A 21,462-nucleotide genomic window follows, 5' to 3' on the forward strand; every position below is an offset into this window, starting at 1 on the left:
GCCATTATAGTTAGATGTGTTTTGGCCATTATAGTTAGATGTGTTTTGGCCATTATAGTTAGATGTATTCTGGCCATTATAGTTAGATGTGTTCTGGCCATAATAGTTAGATGTGTTCTGACCATTATAGTTAGATGTGTTTTGGCCATTATAGTTAGATGTGTTTTGGCCATTATAGTTAGATGTGTTTTGGCCATTATAGTTAGATGTGTTTTGGCCATTATAGTTAGATGTATTCTGGCCATTATAGTTAGATGTGTTTTGGCCATTATAGTTAGATGTGTTCTGGCCATAACAGTTAGATGTATTCTGGCCATAATAGTTAGATGTATTCTGGCTCTAGAGCTGGGAAGGTTAGTAGTTAGAATTGTGTTCTGCAGAGGTTTCACGCTAATTAGTCCAGTTCAATGGCTTTAAGCATGAGCGGTTGAACCCGTGACGGTCATGAGAATTCCTTTCCTCCCCTCACAGTTCTAACCCTTTCTCAAGTCAGAGATTTAAGTAAAGAAAAGTGAGACTGAGAACTTTTGGAAAAAGTGTTGGGAAGCAATTTAGAAGGACCGGACCCTTTCACAATCTAACTATCCACTTTAGGTAAGACTATGCTTGTGTTTTATTTAAAAAAAACGCAGACCAAACACTGACAGCCTTGATGCACAGGCCATTCAGTTATTCTATTCAACTATATATATATATATATATATATATATATATATATATAAATAATGACATTTTCTAAATGATAAATTGTCTCTGGATTTACAGAGCCTATGGCCTATATTATGCTTGATGGACTAAGATATTGATCCCGTTTCAAATCAATATAGTTGTATTAATTGCATTGCTACAAATAAATAACACTACAGTGTATATATACATACAGTATATGCATAGGCCTACAGAAATCACATAAATTATCTCGTCTGATGTGTTAAAAATTGCTTTGAAATGGAGTGTGAAATACATGTGCACATTTGAGGGACAAATGCTGAATCTACCAGTCTCATACTTGACCAATGGTTCACAGTATGTAATTGATGTTGCTATTAACATGTAATAACCATATCCTACAGTTTATAACCCAACGGTATTCCTCAGGTGTAGTCACTGGATGGTTCAAAGAGATGCCTCACGGTGACTTGAATGTTTATTTTGCAAGCAGAGGAGGACCCCATGTCAGGACCGAAGAGTTAGTGCATTATTATATTTTTACGATGACAATATCAGACTGTTGACTCTATTTATGGGCAGGCCTGATAGAAATTCAGAACTTTATTAGATTTTTTTTATAGCTTTTGTTATGCTGCATCTCAATCTTAATTTATCATTTGGTGAAGAAAGTATTATTAATTTAGTGTTTTCTTTTCTTGGTGCGTCACAGGGCAGCAGGCATAGCTCTGTTGGTCTTCATACTTGCAGCCCTTCTCATCCTCGGATGCTGGTATTTTAGGAGGAGATGCGGGTACAAAATGATTAGGGTAAGATTAGTCCAGCACTTGCATGGTCAAGGGTGCATATTTCAATAGTCTTAATAAATGGCTTCCTCTCTACTTTCCTTAATCTGTGGTGATCTGAAGAGAATAGGCTTAGGCTTTCACCTGGACAGTTATTTCCGATGATTATATGTCTATGATTCTCCTCAGTTAAGATGAAGGAGGATACAAAGAGGGATAGCTGCATTGATGCACATCAACTTGGCAACGGGTTTAGGGGAGCTCCCACCACACTGGTTCCTTTAGAACAGATCTGAAAACTCAGAAGAAGAAAAGTATATGTATGGGTTGCTTTCCCAGTGAACACAAGACATTGAAAATACTTATTTTTAACGTCTTTTCAACCAAAAAGACAATGTTTTCATGTGTTTTGCTCATAGGTTTTCGACAGGGCTTATACCTCCTGTTCCCCTGTTGTTTTCTTTTCCTCTCGTGTTATTCTCCCCACAGAGCCCAAGATCAGGGTCCCTGCCAGGATTCAGTGGAGGACAGTTCAACGAGGGAGGAGCCACAGCAGAAAACAAGATGGGCCTCAGTGACCTCCGACCTTTGGTAAAACACCGGATGTACTGGGGGGAAGCAACGGTGGTCAGGGCCCGTATTAATAAAGCATCTCAGAGTAGGACTGCTGCCTAGTAGATCATACTGAATAAGATTACATGGAGAGACAGGCCCTGATCCTAGATCAGCACTCATCTAAGGCGCTTTATGAATATGGGCCCAGAGCTCTCTTTTTTCAGAGTATTTGATAAGTTTTATTGAATGAAGGTGTTTTTGTGAGGTTTAAATCTCTATAGAAACTTAGAGAAGTGAGGAGAGAATTTGTTTATGCCAAAGTAGTGGTGGAACCGATCCCATGATGCAGACATGGGCAGTTATGCGCTGGAAGGCAATGGTGTGACCAACCCCAGGCCACGATCGTTCTCTTGTCATAGGATACTGCATTCCTCTGACTATACAGACAACAACACAACCATGAAGGAAGGACCTATTGTTCAACTCTCCATTACTCTTCTGAGAATGAAAGGGCAATAAAGCCAAAGGTCATGTGAGCTGCCTGATGCAATATGACTGGTGGTGGTCCAGTCTGAGATTATGTCACCAGACCAGTCAGGAGGAGATTATGATCTGGAATTCATAGGGGTGTTAGGAAGGGGAGGTTTGGATCAGAGTGGTGGGGGATGGGTGATGTGTGTGATATTCGACTGGAAAAGGTTAGCCTTTCTTTGTTCAGAGGAAAACATTTTGACTTGAGGGATTTTTCCACGACTGAGACGAACCAAGCTGTACTGAGCTGTCCGATGCATCCTTCATAGTTGCTGAAATCATTCCGAAAAGGACGATGTGAAAAGAAAATAAGAAAATATTCAGAGACTGCAGTTGAAAACTAGCCAGCTGGCTAGAAATTGCATTTTTACAGTAATGTTGACTACTGTGCAATGTACCTGTAAAAGTAAATGTCATAACGTAAGCGAGCTTAGTTTGGTTTGGCCCAGCCCAATAGTGTGAAAATGGAAATAGTATTTCAATCATCAAAGAGCGGCTTATTCTGCTTGTTTTCTAAATGGTGTGTGTTTGACTTGATGTGTTTCAGGTTCCCAATGCCCCTCCTGCATATGAGACGATATCATCAGGACCCCTACCTCCTCCCTACTCCCCCTAATAACAACAGTCCTCTGTGGATAACCAAAAAGATGAAAACTATTTACATTTACGTCATTTAGCAGACGCTCTTATCCAGAGCGACTTACAAATTGGTGTATTCACCTTATGATATGAACTTAATGTGTTGTCTTATTTAAACTCTATATCAATGAAGAAAAAGCTTTTGATGAAAATACTATTAGCACTCTATATTTACAATTACACGATTTACCATATTTTACTCATGTTATTTTTTTCCTATCTTGTATTTTTTTTATGTGTATTTCTCCAAAACTTGTTTTGTGTGTTATGTGTTCCTCAAGGTTATATTTCTGAAGGTTGCTCGGCAAACAAGACCCTTCTATCAATACTTGAATAAGAGTATATTAATCGATTACAACAAAGTCGTACTTTGCAATTGAGAATCCATAGTAATTTAAAGACAATAACGTCGGCTTGATCGTTGGCTTATTATTTCAACATGTACTTATGAAAGGATTTGAAAATGATGGAATGGTTATCCCCTATAAAATTCTGCAGACACATTTCAATAAAAATATAAAGTTTACCAAGGGTCTAATTCAAATTAACACCACAAAACCCTCTATGGAGGACAGTTACACCAGTTATTTTCAAGCAGAAATGTCCACAGTCATGCAATGAAAATGTACCAACTAAATACTTTGAAAAATCTATATGGTAGGAAAAATAAATAAATGTAAAAAAAATAATATATATATGGGCTTCAACATTTCAATAAATCATTTAGAAGTTGCATTTCAATCATGTGAAATCCCAGTTTATTTTCCAAATAGTTGATGGAAATAAGACTGATCCAATGTAATAAAATGTAGACACCGACATGCCTCTTGAGTAGGCAACACATCAGAGAACGTATACAACAGGTGAGAGGGAAAGACCTAAGAGTGTGGTAGACAGAATAAAAACAAGTGTAGTTCCAATCTAAGGAATTCCAAATGATAATTAATGTCAATGAAACGCATTACAATCACATTCAAATCCATTTGTCTACCCTTCAAACCAAGCAATTTACAACATATTTATTACTGGCCAAGAAAAAGTTTTTAAAAAAGAAGTCCAAATTGATCTTCAAACTTTGAGAAGGAAACCCTAAAATGCTGTTTGCTTTGCGAAATAGAAAACCCATCACAAATACACTGCCACCTACATTTCTTGAGCAAACTGTTTGAGTCAGCTATAGAGGTTTATCTAGCGTCGCTTAAAGCTGCAATATGTCACTTTTTGGGTGACCTGACCAAATTCACATAGAAATGCATTATAGATCTGTCATTCTTATTGAAAGCAAGTCTAAGAAGCGGTAGATCTGTTCCATGTGCGCTCTCTCTATGCCTCCCGTTCCTAAGTTGTGTTTTTGCGTCAAACAGCTGAAAATACAATATTTTTAGTTATGGAAAAGATATTTCACAGCAGTTTAGATGGTACAATGATTCTCTACACTATACTTGCTTGTTTTGCCACAAACTCAAACTAGGGGAACTATTAGAATTTTAGCAACCAGGAAATGGCAGAGCCATTTCTGCATAGTGCATCTTTAAACACACTTAGATATGCAAAGTAAAAATACAACTCAACCAGGCAGTTTCTCAACCGACTACCACCTTCTACCAAAAATATTCTAGAATGTTCTAGATATTCTAGAGGCGGCCCAGAACACAAAGTTTGCTGGAATATGTGTCTTCTTCATCACATACAATGGTACTGGCTTTCAGTCTTTCAGTTGATAGGGCCACTTCTGTCAGCCTGGGTCGGCATCCAGGGATTGTCAGTATTTACAGGAGGCAGGGGCAGCACTCTCCCAGTGGATTTCGGAGTTAGAATCAACGTAGCCAAAGGCTTGTTAGCCATCTCTGGCAGGCCTGTGTTGGCGGTAGGGCCTCTAACCGTGTTTAAAACAGCACCATCAGGACTCACTAGTAGCTTGGTGGTGGGGCTGGTTGTTTGCACTGCTGATGCAGGCATCTGTGAAGCCTGCAAAGGGCACTTGCCTAGGCCCAGTATCTGCTGCTGCCAAGGATTGGATAAAACAATGGGCATGCGGATAGTCTCTGCCGACATCACCGTCCTGACAGGTTGAGCAGGTGTCATGATTACAGTGCTGTTGGATGGAGGCACAGTTGCCACAGGAGATGTTTTGCTACCGAAGGCACCCCCAAGGGGCGGTACAGTCACCACAGGTAGAGACTGCATCCTGGAGAAGGTGCTCCAGATCGGCGGAACAGCTACCGTCGGTAGGACCTGCATCCGTGTGGAGACCGCTCCGATAGGTTGCACGAATGACGTTATCTGCTGTGTTGTGAGTGGTGCATAGTTGATGCCAAGTCCCGTGTTCAAATGGAGCTGCTTTGTTGGGCTCTGTAGAACTTCTGCTGTTTGAGCTGCGCTGGAACTTGCTGGCACGGAGGAAAGTGACAAGCCGCCCATCCCTTCCGGTTGAGTTAAAGGTGGAGCTGCCACCACATTAGCTAGGCCAGTGAGTATGGTGGCCGGAGCAGGGAGCCGGTGTAAAACTGGTGGAGAACCGTTGATGGTGGTGCTGGTGACCGATAGTGGAGCTCGAATCTCCATCGTCTGGCGAGGGACAGTGAAAGAGACCGGGAGAGAGGGTCCAACTTTCTCAGCGGACGGCGCTGCCAGGGTTAGTGATCTAAGTGCTGCTTGTTGAGGCTGGTGCGTCCTTGGTTGTGTGGCCATTCTGGGGCCTTGTGCAGGTGTGGGTAGCCCAGGTAACGTTGGCCCTTGTGGGACACTGGTCGTTGGGCTCGCTCCCCTGTGACTAGGAGCTGCCACAGGCACTGCAGGGCTGGATATTATGAGGACATGCTGGCCAGGCCCAAGGCCTTGAGGGGGAACAACAAAACGGGTGTTGTTGAGCAGAATCTGTGTGCCGCCTGCAAGCGGTGCAGGGGTGTTAATGACAATCTTCTGTTGCACAGTTGTGGTGGTGGTGCTGGTGACAGGATTGGTATTACCAGCCGGCCGCACTGCAGTGGACTGCTGAGTTGATCTAGTGGCAATTGGAGACTGTGGAGTACTTATTTGAGGAGGTGTGGTGACCCCGCTTACACAGTGAGAGTGGTGAGACTGAGAAACCTGGGCCGGTAGTGTGAGAGGGGATGTTTTGACAAGGCCTAGCGGTGTAGTGACCGGCACTGGTAGTTGTGGGTTGCTGGTGATTAAACCTCTGATTATCGAAGACCGTGGATGCCCAGTTACCTTGCTTAGATTGGGGATCACAGAGGACGAAGGGATGCCTTGTAGTTGAGATCCAGTCAGGCGTGTGGAAGAGGGTAAATGTGCAGTGCTAGTGATAAGGTGAGACGACGTGGTTGTAAGAAGTGCAGCCTGTGTGCCAGACACAGATGTGCTTTTTAAAGTAGATTGTGCAAGTGCACTTTCCTGTTGTGGTAGCCTTATCGGAGGTCCTGGAAGCAGATTGATGCGCTGTACCTTATTCAAGGCTCCGAAATTTGCACTGCTGATAGCTTGACCAAAGTTGAGTCTGATCTTCATTGCTTCATTGGGTATTGACGTGGTCAGGGATTGTGCCCCAGACACTGAAACATGTCTTGGAATGCTACTTGTTGCGTGGGATGCCTGGGCTGGTGATTGGCTGATGAACATCAGCCTTTGCCCTGGAAGAACGGAGGGAGCTGTAGTGGAAGTGACTTTGGTTGCAGCCATAGATGTGACGTTGGACGAGGGAGAGACCAGGATGAACTTAGTGAATGGGGACCTCTCATCTGGACATACCCTTTTCAAAACAGGTTTAGTGACACACTGGACCAGAGATGTCTGGGTGGCGCCTGCTGGGTTACCAGGTACAGTGACGATGCTTTTAGGTAGCTGTGAGTTCACAGCAATTGTAGATGAGACGTTGCTGCCCTGGTTTACAGCAACGGTAACAGCAGAGCCCACTGTCTGACCTGTGGCCTGAATGCCAGCAGTGATCGAAGACTGGCGTGCAGTTGTTGAACTCGTGACAGTTGAAGACCGTAATGGTGACAGTCTTGATTGCACCTGGGCTACAGTCGCGCTTGTGACCACTGGGACCGTGGGGGCAGCAGGTGGAGAGGTCTTGGACACCAGGAAGGCTTTGAACTGTGGAGAGATGATGACGGGACTGGCAGGTAACAAACCAGATGTACTCTGATCGGACATCTGCACCTTGACTACTCCAGTGTTGCCCCCCCTAGTGGTGACTAGGATGGACTGCGAGTCCCTTATACACACGGTCTTCAGCTCTTGTTTAGGGAACGGAGGTTTACTGGGATCAGTAAAAGCTGTACTAGTGGGGTTGGATGGTGATCTATTTGGTATAACATTTTGGGTAGTGCTACTCACTCTCGGACCAGGGAGTTGGACAACCTTGTAGCCTGTTGTAAGAGAGGTTGTCTGCAACCTAGGGGAGTTGGTAGGAGAGGGCGTAGCTCCCTTTAGCGGTGCCACTTGTTGTATGGGGATCCGGTTGTCATGACTTTGAGGCATGGTGAATCCAGAGGTTTGTGACAGTGTAGTGGGCGCTTTGGAGGCTGGGACCTGGATTGTCCTTGGTTGCTGGGGGTGACTCTGACCCTCTGACTTTTGAATGAGCAAGTTTGAAGGAAGGATGACCACTTGCTGCATTAGCTTATCCCCCGTTTTCTGGTCCAGGATTGGCTGCACTGCGATTTTCATAGGGCTTCCAGCTTTCCTGACCAGACCCATGCCCTCGGGCATCTTGTAGACAACCTGTACAGGGGTCTTTGGTATGGGCGTGGTATGGGACATCTGTGTGTGTTTAGGTGTGGGTGTTGTTGGTTGCGGTAACTGTTGAGAGCTTTGTGGTAAAAAATGTTTAAGTTTGATAGCTTGCAGGGAAGAAGCACAGGCTAAGCTATGCCCCTGACCAACATGGCTGATAACACCTGGCTGATGATGAATTAAAGTAACTTTATTACCAACATTCTTAGCCAGCAGGGTATATAGCTGAATGGGTTTGTGAGTCCTTTGGACACCAGCCATCGGAGTAGTTATAACCACTGGGCTTGTTTCTCCAACCTGCTGTGCTGCTGGATTCGCTTCCCTGGATCTGTTTTCCACTTCAGCTTCAGGGGAAGTCGTCAGTTCGTCACTGTTGATCCTGCCTCTCTTAATGAGGCTTGAGTTCTCATCTAAATCACTCTGCAGACGCTTCAAGCCCCGAGTGGAAGGCCTGTGCTCGTTCAAGGTCAACATCTCTTGTCTGGTTACCACAGTGAAGCTGCCTCTCAATGCCTCTGTTCCATACTGCCCTGAGTCCTCTGAAAAAAAAGACACACATTCAATGTATTTCAAGTTGACTGTCAACTGACAATGATTTTACTGATACAAATCGTTTGTGATTTCAATGCAATTTATAATAAATAGCCTACACATTATATGCTTTTCCATAATGTCTTACTGCACTTCACCCACAAATAAAACACAAGTTACCTCCCGCCCACAGCATCCTCTGAACAGTCTGATCCTGCTGTTCCTCCTCTTCAGTCAGTCTGGTGTTTTCAGTGAACGAGGTGCTTCTATCCACATCCTCTCTGACAAAGTTGTCATAGTCAGGGTGCTTTTTGAAGTCGTCAAAATCCCTTTTCAAACGTAGCCTGTGGGGAAAGATTACGTCAAAATTATAAATAAAAGCCATCGAGGAGTCAATGACGTGTTATGCTAGACATGATTTGTAAACATAGTTTTGTGATATTATAACCGCCTTCAGGCGAGTGGTGATACCTGTTCCTATGGAAAGCCTTGACCAGTTTGGGTTCCCATGGGGAGAGCTCGTTGAGTAGCCTTATGAGAGTGATGTGTAGATCTTTCACGGCTTCTTTCCTGAAGCACCACCTTCCCTGTAAAAAAACAAACAAAAACATACAACACCAAGAATAAAAAAGCCCAATGGTTGAGAGCACACAACGCTGTATTTTGTATTCTCCCACTCATAGTAGACAATCCATATATATAAACTCAGCAAAAAAAGAAACGTCCTCTCACAGTCAACTGCGTTTATTTTCAACAAACTTAACATGTGTAAATATTTGTATTAACATAAGATTCAACAACTGAGACATAAACTGAACAAGTTCCACAGACATGTGACTAACAGAAATTGAAAAATGTGTCCCTGAACAAATGGGGGGTCAAAATCAAAAGTAACAGTCAATATCTGGTGTGGCCACCAGCTGCATTAAGTACTGTAGTGCATCTCCTCCTCATGGACTGCACCAGATTTGCCAGTTCTTGCTGTGAGATGTAACCCCACTCTTTCACCAAGGCACCTGCAAGTTCCTGGACATTTCTGGGGGGGAATGGCCCTAGCCCTCACACTCCAATCCAACAGGTCCCAGACGTGCTCAATGGGATTGAGATCCGGGCTCTTTGCTGGCCATGGCAGAACACTGACATTCCTCACTTGCAGGAAATCACACACAGAACGAGCAGTATGGCTGGTGGCATTGTCATGCTGGAGGGTCATGTCAGGATGAGCCTGCAGGAAGGGTACCACATGAGGGAGAAGGATGTCTTCCCTGTAACGCACAGCGCTGAGATTGCCTGCAATGATAACAAGCTAAGTCCAATGATGCTGTGACACACCGCCCCAGACCATGACGGACACTCCACCTCCAAATTGATCCTGCCCCAGAGTACAGGCCTCAGTGTAACGCTCATTCCTTTGATGATAAACGCAAATCCGACCATCACCCCTGGTGAGACAAAACCACGACTTTTGCCAGTCCTGTCTGATCCAGCGATGGTGGGTTTGCGCCCATAGGCGACATTGTTGCCAGTGATGTCTGGTGAGGACCTGCCTTACAACAGGCCCACAAGCCCTCAGTCCAGCCTCTCTCAGCCTATTGCGGACAGTCTGAGCACTGATGGAGGGATTGTGTGTTCCTGGTGTAATTCGGGCAGTTGTTGTTGCCATCCTGTACCTGTCCCGCAGGTGTGATGTTCGGATGTACCGATTCTGTGTCGGTGTTGTTACACATGGTCTGCCATTGCAAGGACGATCAGCTGTCGTCCTGTCTCTCTGTAGCGCTGTCTTAGGGGTCTCACAGTACGGACATTGCAATTCATTGCCCTGGCCACATCCGCAGTCCTCATGCCTCCTTGCAGCATGCCTAAGGCATGTTCACACAGATGTATAGGGACCCTGGGCATCTTTCTATTGGTGTTTTTCAGTCAGTAGAAAAGCCTCTTTAGTGTCCTAAGTTTTCATAACTGCGACCTTAATTGCCTACCGTCTGTAAGCTGTTAGTGTCTTAACGACCGTTCCACAGGTGCATGTTCATTAATTGTTTATGGTTCATTGAACAAGCATGGGAAACAGTGTTTAAACCCTTTACAATGAAGATCTGTGAAGGTATTTAGATTTTTACGAATTATCTTTGAAATTCAGGGCCCTGAAAAAGGGACGTTTCTTTTTTTGCTGAGTTTATATATACAACACTGTATTTTATATTCTCCCTCTCATAGTAGACAATCCATATATATACACACACACTACCGTTCAAAAGTTTGGGATCACTTAGAAATGTCTTTGTTTTTGAAAGAAAAGCAAATTTTTTGTCCATTAAAATAACATAAAATTGATCAGAAATACAGTGTAGACCTTGATAATGTTATAAATGACTATTGTAGCTGGAAACGGCAGATTTTTTATGGAATATCTACATAGGCGTACAGAGGCCCATTATCAGCAAACATCACTCCTGTGTTCCAATGGCACATTGTGTTAGCTAATCCAAGTTTATCATTTTAAAAGGCTAATTGATCATTAGAAAACACTTTTGCAATTATGTTAGCACAGCTGAAAAGTATTGTTCTGATTAAAGCAGCAATAAAACGGGCCTTCTTTAGACTACTTGAGTATCCGGAGCATCAGCATTTGTGGGTTCGATTACAGGCTCAAAAGTGCAACAAACAAAGAACTTAATTCTGAAACTCGTCAGTCAATTCCTGTTCTGAGATATGAAGGCTAGTCTATGTAAGAAATTGCCAAGAAAGTGAAGATCTTGTACAACGCTGTTTACCGCTCCCTTCACAGAACAGGGCAAACTGGCCCTAACCAGAATAGAAGAGGAGTGGGAGGCCCCGGTGCACAACTGAGCAAGAGAACAAGTACATTAGAGTATCTAGTTTGAGAAACAGGTGCCTGACAAGTCCTCAACTGGCAGCTTCATTAGATAGTACCCGCAAAACACCAGTCTCAACATCAACAGTGAAGAGGCGACTCCAGGATGCTGGTCTTCTAGGCAGAGTTCCTCTGTCTGTGTTCTTTTACCCATCTTAATCTTAATTTTTATTGGCCAGTCTGAGATATGGCTTTTTCTTTGCATCCCGAAGTCGCCTCTTCACTGTTGACGTTGAGACTGGTGTTTTACGGCTACTATTTAATGAAGCTGCCAGTTGAGGACTTGTGAGGCATGTTTCTCATCACTTTTGAAGTTATTTTAATGGACCCAAAAAAATTGCTTTTATTTAAGAACAAGGACATTTCTAAGTGACCCCAAACTTTTGAAGTTTACATACACTTAGGTTGGAGTCATTAAAAGTCATTTTTCAACCACTCCACAAATTTCTTGTTAACAAACTATAGTTTTGGCAAGTCGGTTAGGACATCTACTTTGTGCATGACAAGTAATTTTTCCAACAATTGTTTACAGACAGATTATTTCACTGTATGACAGATCCAGTAGGTCAGAAGTTTACATACACTAAGTTGACTGTGCCTTTAAACAGCTTGGAAAATTCCAGAAAATGATGTCATGGCTTTAGAAGCTTCTGATAAGCTAATTGACATAATTTGAGTCAATTGGAGGTGTACTTGTGGATGTATTTCAAGGCCTACCTTCAAACTCAGTGCCTCTTTGCATGACATCATGGGAAAATCTAAATAAATCAGCCAAGACCTCAGAAAAGAATTGTAGATCTCCACAAGTCTGGTACATCCTTGGGAGCAATTTCCAAAACGCCTGAAGGTACCACGTTCATCTGTACAAACAATAGTATGCAAGTATAAACACCATGGGACCACACAGCCATCATACCACTCAGGAAGGAGACACATTCTGTCTCCTAGAGATGAACGTACATTGGTGCGAAAAGGGCAAATCAATCCCAGAACAACAGCAAAGGACCTTGTGAAGATGCTGGAAGAAACAGGTACAAAAGTATCTATATCCACAGTAAAACGAGTCCTATAATCGACATAACCTGAAAGGCCGCTCAGCAAGGAAGAAGCCACTGTTCCAAAACCACCATAAAAAAGCCAGACTAAGGTTTGCAACTGCACATGGGGACGAAGATAGGACATTTCTCCAAAAAGTACACTGGTCTCATGAAACAAAAATAGAACTGTTTGGCCATAATGACCATCGTTATGTTTAGAGGAAAAATGGGGAGGCTTGCAAACCGAAGAACATCATCCCAACCGCGAAGCACAGGGGTGGCAGCATCATATTGTGGGGGTGCTTTGCTGCAGGAGGAACTGGTGCACTTCACAAAATAGATGGCATCATGAGGTAGGAAAATGATGGGGATATATTGAAGCAACATATCAAGACATCAGTCAGGAAGTTAAAGCTTGGTCGCAAAAATGGGTCTTCCAAATGGACAATGAACCCAAGCATACTTCCAAAGTTGTGGCAAATGGCTTAAGGACAACAAAGTCAAGGTATTGGAGTAGCCATCACAAAGCCCTGAACCTCAATCCTATAGAAAATTTGTGGGCAGAACTGAAAAAGCGTGTGCGAGCAAGGAGGCCTACAAACCTGACTCAGTTACACCAGCTGTCAGGAGAAATGGTCCAAAATTCACCCAACTTATTGTGGGAAGCTTGTGGAAGGCAACCCGAAATGTTTGACCCAATTTAAACAATTTAAAGGCAATACTACCAAATACTAATTGAGTATATGTAAACTTCTGACCCACTGGGAATGTGATGAAAGAAATAAAAGCTGAAATACATTTACATTTATGTCATTTAGCAAACGCTCTTATCCAGAGCGACTTACAAATTGGTGCATTCACCTTATGATATCCAGTGGAACAACCACTTTACAATAGTACATCTATATCTTTTTTGGGGGGGGTTAGAAGAATTACTTAATACTATCCAAGGTATTCCTTAAAGAGGTGGGGTTTCAGGTGTCTCCGGAATAAATCACTCTACTATTATTCTGACATTTCACTTTCTTAAAATAAAGTGGTGATCCTAACTGACCTAAGACATGGAATAGGATTAAATGTCAGGAATTGTGAATAACTGAGTTCAAATGTATTTGGCTAATGTGTATTGAACTTCTGACTTCAACTGTATATACATTATATATATATATATATATACACTGCTCAAAAAAATAAAGGGAACACTTAAACAATACAATGTAAGTCCAAGTCAATCACACTTCTGTGAAATCAAACTGTCCACTTAGGAAGCAACACTGATTGACAATACATTTCACATGCTGTTGTGCAAATGGAATAGACAACAGGTGGAAATGATAGGCAATTAGCAAGATACGCCCAATAAAGGAGTGGTTCTGCAGGTGGTGACCACAGACCACTTCTCAGTTCCTATGCTTCCTGGCTGATGTTTTGGTCACTTTTGAATGTTGCCGGTGCTTTCACTCTAGTGGTAGCATGAGACGGAGTCTACAACCCACACAAGTGGCTCAGGTAGTGCAGCTCATCCAGGATGGCACATCAATGCGAGCTGTGCAAGAAGGTTTGCTGTGTCTGTCAGCGTAGTGTCCAGAGCATGGAGGCGCTACCAGGAGACAGGCAGTACATCAGGAGACGTGGAGGAGGCCGTAGGAGGGCAACAACCCAGCAGCAGGACCGCTACCTCCGCCTTTGTGCAAGGAGGAGCAGGAGGAGCACTGCCAGAGCCCTGCAAAATGACCTCCAGCAGGCCACAAATGTGCATGTGTCTGCTCAAACGGTCAGAAACAGACTCCATGAGGGTGGTATGAGGGCCCGACGTCCACAGGTGGGGGTTGTGCTTACAGCCCAACACCGTGCAGGACGTTTGGCATTTGCCAGAGAACACCAATATTGGCAAATTCACCACTGGCGCCCTGTGCTCTTCACAGATGAAAGCAGGTTCACACTGAGCACGTGACAGATGTGACAGAGTCTGGAGACGCCGTGGAGAACGTTTTGCTGCCTGCAACATCCTCCAGCATGACCGGTTTGGCGGTGGGTCAGTCATGGTGTGGGGTGGCATTTCTTTGGGGGGCCGCACAGCCCTCCATGTGCTCGCCAGAGGTAGCCTGACTGCCATTAGGTACCGAGATGAGATCCTCAGACCCCTTGCGAGACCATATGCTGGTGCGGTTGGCCCTGGGTTCCTCCTAATGCAAGACAATGCTAGACCTCATGTGGCTGGAGTGTGTCAGCAGTTCCTGCAAGAGGAAGGCATTGATGCTATGGACTGGCCCGCCCGTTCCCCAGACCTGAATCCAATTGAGCACATCTGGGACATCATGTCTCGCTCCATCCACCAACGCCACGTTGCACCACACACTGTCCAGGAGTTGGCGGATGCTTTAGTCCAGTTCTGGGAGGAGATCCCTCAGGAGACCATCCGCCACCTCATCAGGAGCATGCCCAGGCGTTGTAGGGAGGTCATACAGGCACGTGGAGGCCACACACACTACTGAGCCTCATTTTGACTTGTTTTGAGGACATTACATCAAAGTTGGGTCAGCCGGTAGTGTGGTTTTCCACTTAAATTTTTGTGTGATTTTGTTGTCAGCATATTCAACTATGTAAAGAAAAAAGTATTTAATAAGATTATTTCATTCATTCAGATCTAGGATGTGTTATTTTAGTGTTCCCTTTATTTTTTTGAGCAGTGTATATACATACATATACACACACACACACACAAATACACACACGTGTTCCTGCAATATTTTTTTTTTACCTGTATCGATGTAATCCTTCCATACTGTATGTAATAGTTACTTCTGTTTATAATGTATTTTTGATAAAGCACAATCAAAATTCCAAAATCAAATGTATTTTATTACTTTACTAACAGATGTCTTTTTGGTGCTCTCCAGCTCATCCAGCTCATCCTCCGTCCTGCTGATGAGTTCCCTCAGCTCCTCTAGACTGGTGCACACCAACTGAAGAGCGAGGGACAAATCATCACTCATGGATTCAAGTTGCATATCAATTCATATTCCATATTTTGCATCAAAAACAAACAAACTGTGGGGTTTACCCTGAATGCAGGTTGAACTGGGAGTTGAGGTTTCTTTTTTGAAGCCAGCTTCCTGGACTTAAGCTTCCTTCCTGCGAAGGAAGAAGATTATTCTATTGAGTAATTCAGACATAAGTGGGGCAAAGCATTATAAACAAGATTACATCTCGTTAGGGCTGACCCAGTTTAGTCGACTGGTCGATTGTTTGGTCGACCGAGATTTCTTTCGTCGAGCAGTTGCAACATACATAACATACATATAGTACCAGTCAAAAGTTGACACCTACTCATTCAAGAGTCATTATTTTTGACTATTTTCTACATTGTAGAATAATAGCGAAGACATCAAAACTATGAAATAACATATGTAGTAACCAAAAGAAAAAGGGTTAAACAAATCAAAAGATATTTTATATTTGAGATTCTTCAAATAGCCACCATTTGCCTTGATGACAGCTTTGCACACTCTTGGCATTCTCTCAACTAGCTTGACCTGCAATGCTTTCCCAAAAGTCTTGAAAGGAGTTCCTACATATGCTGAGCATTTGATGGCTGCTTTTCCTTCACTCTGCGGTCCAAGTCATCTCAAACCATCTCAATTGGGTTGAGGTCGGGTGATTGTGGAGGCCAGGTCATCTGATGCAGCACTCCATCATTCTCCTTCTTGGTCAACTAGCCCTTACACAGCCTGGAGGTGTGTGGGTCATTGTCCCGTTGAAAAACAAATGATAGTCCCACTAAGCCCAAACCAGATGGGATGGCGTATTGCTGCAGAATGCTGTGGTAGCTATGCTGGTTAAGTGTGCCTTTGAATTCTAAATAAATTACAGACAGTGTTAACAGCAACAACAAAAAACACCCTAACACCTCCTCCTCCATGCTTTACGGTGGGAAATACACATGCAGTTATCATCCGTTCACCCACACCGCGTCTCACAAAGACATAGCGGTTGGATGCAAAAATCTGAAATTTGGACACCTTTCCCTCAACGTGATCAAGACAGAGATGATTGTGGACAACAGGAAAAGGAGGACCGAGCAGGCCCCCATTCTCATCGACGGGGCTGGAGTGGAGCAGGTTGAGAGCTTCAAGTTCCTTGGCGTCCACATCATTTTACATTTACGTCATTTAGCAGACGCTCTTATCCAGAGCGACTTACAAATTGGTGCATTCACCTTATGATCACATCACCAACAAAGAGAACAGTCTGTGACTAGGGTGGCTGGAGTCTGACAATTTTTAGGTCCTTCCTCTGACCCCGCCTGGTATAGAGGTCCGGGATGGCAGGAGGCTTGGCCCCAGTGATGTACTGGGCCGTACGCATTACCCTCTGTAGTGCCTTGCGGTTGGAGGCCGAGCAGTGGTATGGCAGTGACGCAACCCGTCAGGATGCTCTCGATGGTGCAGCTGTAAAATCTTTTGAGGATCTGAGGACCCATGCCAAATCTTTTCAGTCTCCTAAGGGGGAATAGGTTTTGTTGTGCCCTCATCACGACTGTCTTGGTGTGCTTGCTCCATACCACTGCTCGTCCTCCAACCGCAAGGCACTACAGAGGGTAGTGCGTACGGCCCAGTACATCACTGGGGCCAAGCCTCCTGCCATCCCGGACCTCTATACCAGGTGGTGTCAGAGGAAGGCCCTAAAAATGGTCAGACTCCAGCCACCTCAGTCATAGACTGTTCTCTTTGCTACCGCACGGCAAGTGGTACAGGAGCACCAAGTCTTGGTCCAAGAGGCTTCTAAACAGCTTCTACCCCCAAGCCATAAGACTCCTGAACATCTAATTAAATGGCTACCCAGACTATTTGCATTGCCCCCCCCCCCCTCTACACTGCTGCTACTCTGTTATTATCTATGCATAGTCACTTTAATAACGCTACCTACATGTACATATTACCTCAATACCGTAGTAGACAGCAGTCTACAATGTGCCCCCGCACATTGACTCTGTACCGGTAGTACCCCTGTATATAGCCCTGCTATTGTTATTTACTGCTGCTCTTTAATTATTTGTTATTCTTATCTCTTACTTTTTTGGGGGGTATTTTCTTAACTGCATTGTTGGTAAAGGGCTTGTAAGTAAGCATTTCACTGTATTCGGCGCATGTGACAAATAAAATTTGATTTATAAAAATGGTGTACAAGACAGCTGTCTGATTGGTGCCTGTCTGAGTGGACTAATCCATTGTGGAAGCCGTGGGGATGGAACAGTCCATCACTAAAACGTGCTTATATACTGTAGGCTACTGTATAAATCGATCATTCATTCATTTGTTCAGGTCTTCACACAGCATACGAGTCATTCATGATTTCAAATGTAATCAAGCATTTTAGTTTTAAAACAAAATAAAGCTAGCCTTGAATAATTAGCTTAAACAATAAATAAACCATTCCATTTCGGGAAATTGCATTCACGAATGAATGCGACTGTTTTTAGTCTTTGCTGTAATAAAGGCTTGATAAAAAAACGTTACAACAGACTCTGGTATGCTTATCATTTATTTAAGTGTTGTTTAAACTGTTCCAAACAGACAGAAAAAGTAGATTGTAATCTAACAGTATCTGTTTGGAAACATAATATGCAGGCAGAGCTTGTTCCTTACCTTCTTTTTCTTCATCTCCAGTATTTAACAACTAGTCACATTTATTCCACACATCTGACTTCCCCTTTACTTCCTGAGAAACCAGTACACATTCCCCCATTTCCAGTTTGTCACGTCTTCTGCATCCATTTTGCTGTCATGGTGTTCACAGTTTGTTATAACCAATTTATTGATGCGATTATGATATGCTATAGGTCAGGCCCTATTGGTCACGTGCATGTGATGCATACATGTGTCACGTAAAGAGAGCAGGGTTTGAGGGAATAGGGAATGTTTTAACCTAAACAAATGAGGGATTTCTGGTAACAGAACTTTTCAGTCAGAAATGGCTGTAATTATGTTACAGCTTCAGCAACATAGACAGCACGATAAACACTTGATGTTCTGTGGTAGTCGCTGCAGCAGAGACCGCACCATAAACACTGTTGATGTTCTGTGGTAGTCGCTGCAGCAGAGACCGCACCATAAACACTGTTGATGTTCTGTGGTAGTCGCTGCAGCAGAGACCGCACCATAAACACTGTTGATGTTCTGTGGTAGTCGCTGCAGCAGAGACCGCACCATAAACACTGTTGATGTTCTGTGGTAGTCGCTGCAGCAGAGACCGCACCATAAACACTGTTGATGTTCTGTGGTAGTCGCTGCAGCAGAGACCGCACCATAAACACTGATGTTCTGTGGTGGTCGCTGCAGCAGAGACCGCACCATAAACACTGATGTTCTGTGGTGGTCGCTGCAGCAGAGACCGCACCATAAACACTGATGTTCTGTGGTAGTCGCTGCAGCAGAGACCGCACCATAAACACTGATGTTCTGTGGTAGTCGCTGCAGCAGAGACCGCACCATAAACACTGATGTTCTGTGGTGGTCGCTGCAGCAGAGACCGCACCATAAACACTGATGTTCTGTGGTAGTCGCTGCAGCAGAGACCGCACCATAAACACTGATGTTCTGTGGTAGTCGCTGCAGCAGGGAGGAGAGAAGGACAACGGGTGCTGGTCACACAGTCACTCGCTGTCCTTTTTTTTACCACAGCGCAGCAAGTCTGAGCCCGGCCAGGCACATTCAAATCCCTTGCTGGTCGGACTCCCTCTAGTCATTTGTGCATCTTAATTATTTAATCAAACAGTGTGCATAAAGCATCAGACAAGCTCAGTGAATATAGTTGATTTGATTAACACACATAGGATGTGTCTATATGGAAAAATACACCTTTAAAAATCGATTGCTCGAAAGAACAGATGACTCTTGGTCGACCAAGATTTTTTTGGTTGTTGTTGGGGACAGTCATACATCATCATTGAACAAGTGCCAAGTCTCTCAAGCTGTGATTTTACATAGGCCTAATTTAGCCTAACAAAAATGTCAAATATTGATTTACAAGACAGGTATTCCTTTTCCTTACCCATTTTTCGTTTTTTCCTCTTGTCCTTTTTCTTGATGGCGGTCGCAGCTCTCCTGACAGTGGATTTAGCTGCCTTGGCCTTACAGAGTGGGCTCCTGTCTGATCTGCGCTGCCCACCTGCTGCATGTAGTTCCCCCAATTCCCTAGCTTTCTTCCTTTTCGTTTTCTTAACCCGAATCCTGTCCATCCTATTCTTTGTCACGTTCACCTTGCGTGGGTGGCCAGCACCAGAGGGTGACGTTGTTGATTTCTTGTCCGTGGCACAATAGCAGCGATGATTGTCCTGTGACTTTGTCCCAATTTTAGAGAAACATTTTGGACAACATCTTCGTCCCTCAGTGAGTTTGTTCCTGTCCACTTTAACATGGACATCATTCAGTCTCATGGGTACAGTGACACCAGGCCTGCTGGTATCTGTTGCCCTAGCAGGGCGAGCAGGGGACTTCCCTGTATAGCAGTGTTCCCCCACACTGAGACGCGGCTCACATGACCCTGATGATACGTCCGACCCCTCTTCCTGCTTCACCTGAAGTCTATTAGGCCTATATTCCAATTCCTGTGGCTCTTCCTTCACACTCCCTCTGCCCACAAAGTCATTGATAGGTGAAGAGAGCCCAGTAGAGCCAGTGAGTTTGTTCTGATTAGTAGGCTTACAGTCCTCCTCATCCTCCACCCCCCATGTGTGAAATTGCCCAGTTCCACCCCTGCACATGTCTCCTTTAACCCTCCCACCACTCCGTCTGTCAGAACTAGGTTTCTCCTCAGACCCCTCCTCCATTGAAACCAGGTGGTCAGAGTCCTTCTGATTGTCAGAGTCCTCTGATAGCCCCTCGTCAGGCTCCACCCTCTTAACCCAGACAGCTGGTAAGGGGAAGTCAGAGGGCATACTGACACTCTGGCAGTAGATGCGTAGGTCCGCCCCGCAGAAATGCGGAAAATGTATGTAGGCGTTCTCGTTCCCGTCGTAGCCCAGGATGGACTCTCGGCACTCGTGGATGGGCTGGCCCAGCACAGCGTCCTGCACGTCCTTCTGGGTCTCGTATACGTTGTCACACAGGCCTTTGAGCAGCCACACGCGCTGGATGAAGGGTACGAGATGGAAGGGGTTCTCCTCCAGGGGGCTAACCACCCCGACTGTCCTGAAGAACTGATGGGATAGGCCCAGCTGCTCAGCCATCCACCCCTGGTCCTCCGCCGTACCCATAGCGTAGTACCAGCCTTGCACCCTCTGGCGGAGCTCCGACTCCCAGCGGCAGTAGGTGAGAGCTGGGCGACGGTGGAGCGTTCCCCTCCTCTGGGGCGGGCAAAGAAGTGAACTCATGATCTTGGAGAGGAAGATGCTGCAGCGAGGCATGAGGAGGCACCGCTCCAGCTCAAAGAACACTATCTCTGGGAGGTTGAGAGCTGCCTGAGCCAGGCAGAGGAAGTGGCCGATGGCAGGGAGTTCCCACATGGTCTTCAAGGGAGTCTGGTTGGCCTGGGAGAGAAGACTGCGCTCCCACTCCTCCACCTCCTTGGCTGAGGTCTCCTCCGCCTCCTTCTTATCTAGCTCCCGCTGCCTACAATCAGAAATGAAGGATGAGTTTATGAACCAGATGTCCTACTAAACACAAACAATCACAGCCATACACACAGAATGAAGTATTATTATTTAAAATGTTTAATGTAATTATATTGTCACAGTTGTCAGGATTAAGTAGTCTATGAAATTTTCAAATTTTATTCTGACCATGGAGGGAGTGGGAACATAGAAAACCCTCAGGCACTGGAACATTCCATCCATATCTTACCTCTTCTCTTCCTTGACTCTCTGCTGCTCCTCCAGCCTGAGTGCCTGGACCATGATGGACTCATTTCCCCCCACTGTGATCGTAGCCAGGCTGCGAGGCACTGTCCTCCGTCTGGCAGAGGTGCCTACGGGCCCCCTCTCATCCTCGGTCCCCAAACGACCCTTGGAGGTCACTGCCAGAGTGGTCTTCTCTCGCAGCGTCCTGGTTGGGTAGGTGGATACAGACACAGCATCATAGGGCTAGTTAGGGTCCCAGTCATT

The 21,462-nt window shown here is 44.7% G+C and overlaps 2 protein-coding genes across 4 annotated transcripts in view; one reads left to right on the forward strand and one right to left on the reverse strand.

Annotated features, from left to right (window-relative positions):
• Positions 1-447: 447 nt before the first annotated feature.
• On the forward strand, positions 448-3,705 carry LOC115149440 (melanoma antigen recognized by T-cells 1-like). Its single transcript, XM_029692295.1, has 5 exons — positions 448-594; positions 1,099-1,189; positions 1,382-1,478; positions 1,944-2,045; positions 3,088-3,705. Exons 2-5 carry the CDS (start codon positions 1,125-1,127, stop codon positions 3,154-3,156), a joined length of 333 nt encoding a protein of 110 aa, XP_029548155.1. The 5' UTR covers positions 448-594; positions 1,099-1,124; the 3' UTR covers positions 3,157-3,705.
• Positions 3,706-3,909: 204 nt separating this feature from the next.
• The window catches only part of LOC115149437 (uncharacterized protein KIAA2026), a 71,897-nt gene continuing 54,344 nt past the window's right edge, over positions 3,910-21,462 (reverse strand). For 2 of the 3 annotated variants that reach the window (XM_029692292.1, XM_029692290.1), the window contains 7 exons: positions 21,203-21,403; positions 19,413-20,971; positions 15,424-15,494; positions 15,227-15,325; positions 8,922-9,037; positions 8,631-8,794; positions 3,910-8,458 (listed from right to left, as the gene is read on the reverse strand). In XM_029692292.1, the coding sequence (XP_029548152.1) occupies positions 4,893-8,458; positions 8,631-8,794; positions 8,922-9,037; positions 15,227-15,325; positions 15,424-15,494; positions 19,413-20,971; positions 21,203-21,403 (5,776 nt within the window). In that variant the 3' untranslated portion in view covers positions 3,910-4,892. The remainder of the gene's footprint in view (positions 8,459-8,630; positions 8,795-8,921; positions 9,038-15,226; positions 15,326-15,423; positions 15,495-19,412; positions 20,972-21,202; positions 21,404-21,462) is intronic. The other variant, XM_029692291.1, reaches the window with a different exon arrangement.

Source organism: Salmo trutta, chromosome 15 (assembly GCF_901001165.1).
Source record: "Salmo trutta chromosome 15, fSalTru1.1, whole genome shotgun sequence".
NCBI lineage: Eukaryota > Metazoa > Chordata > Actinopteri > Salmoniformes > Salmonidae > Salmo > Salmo trutta.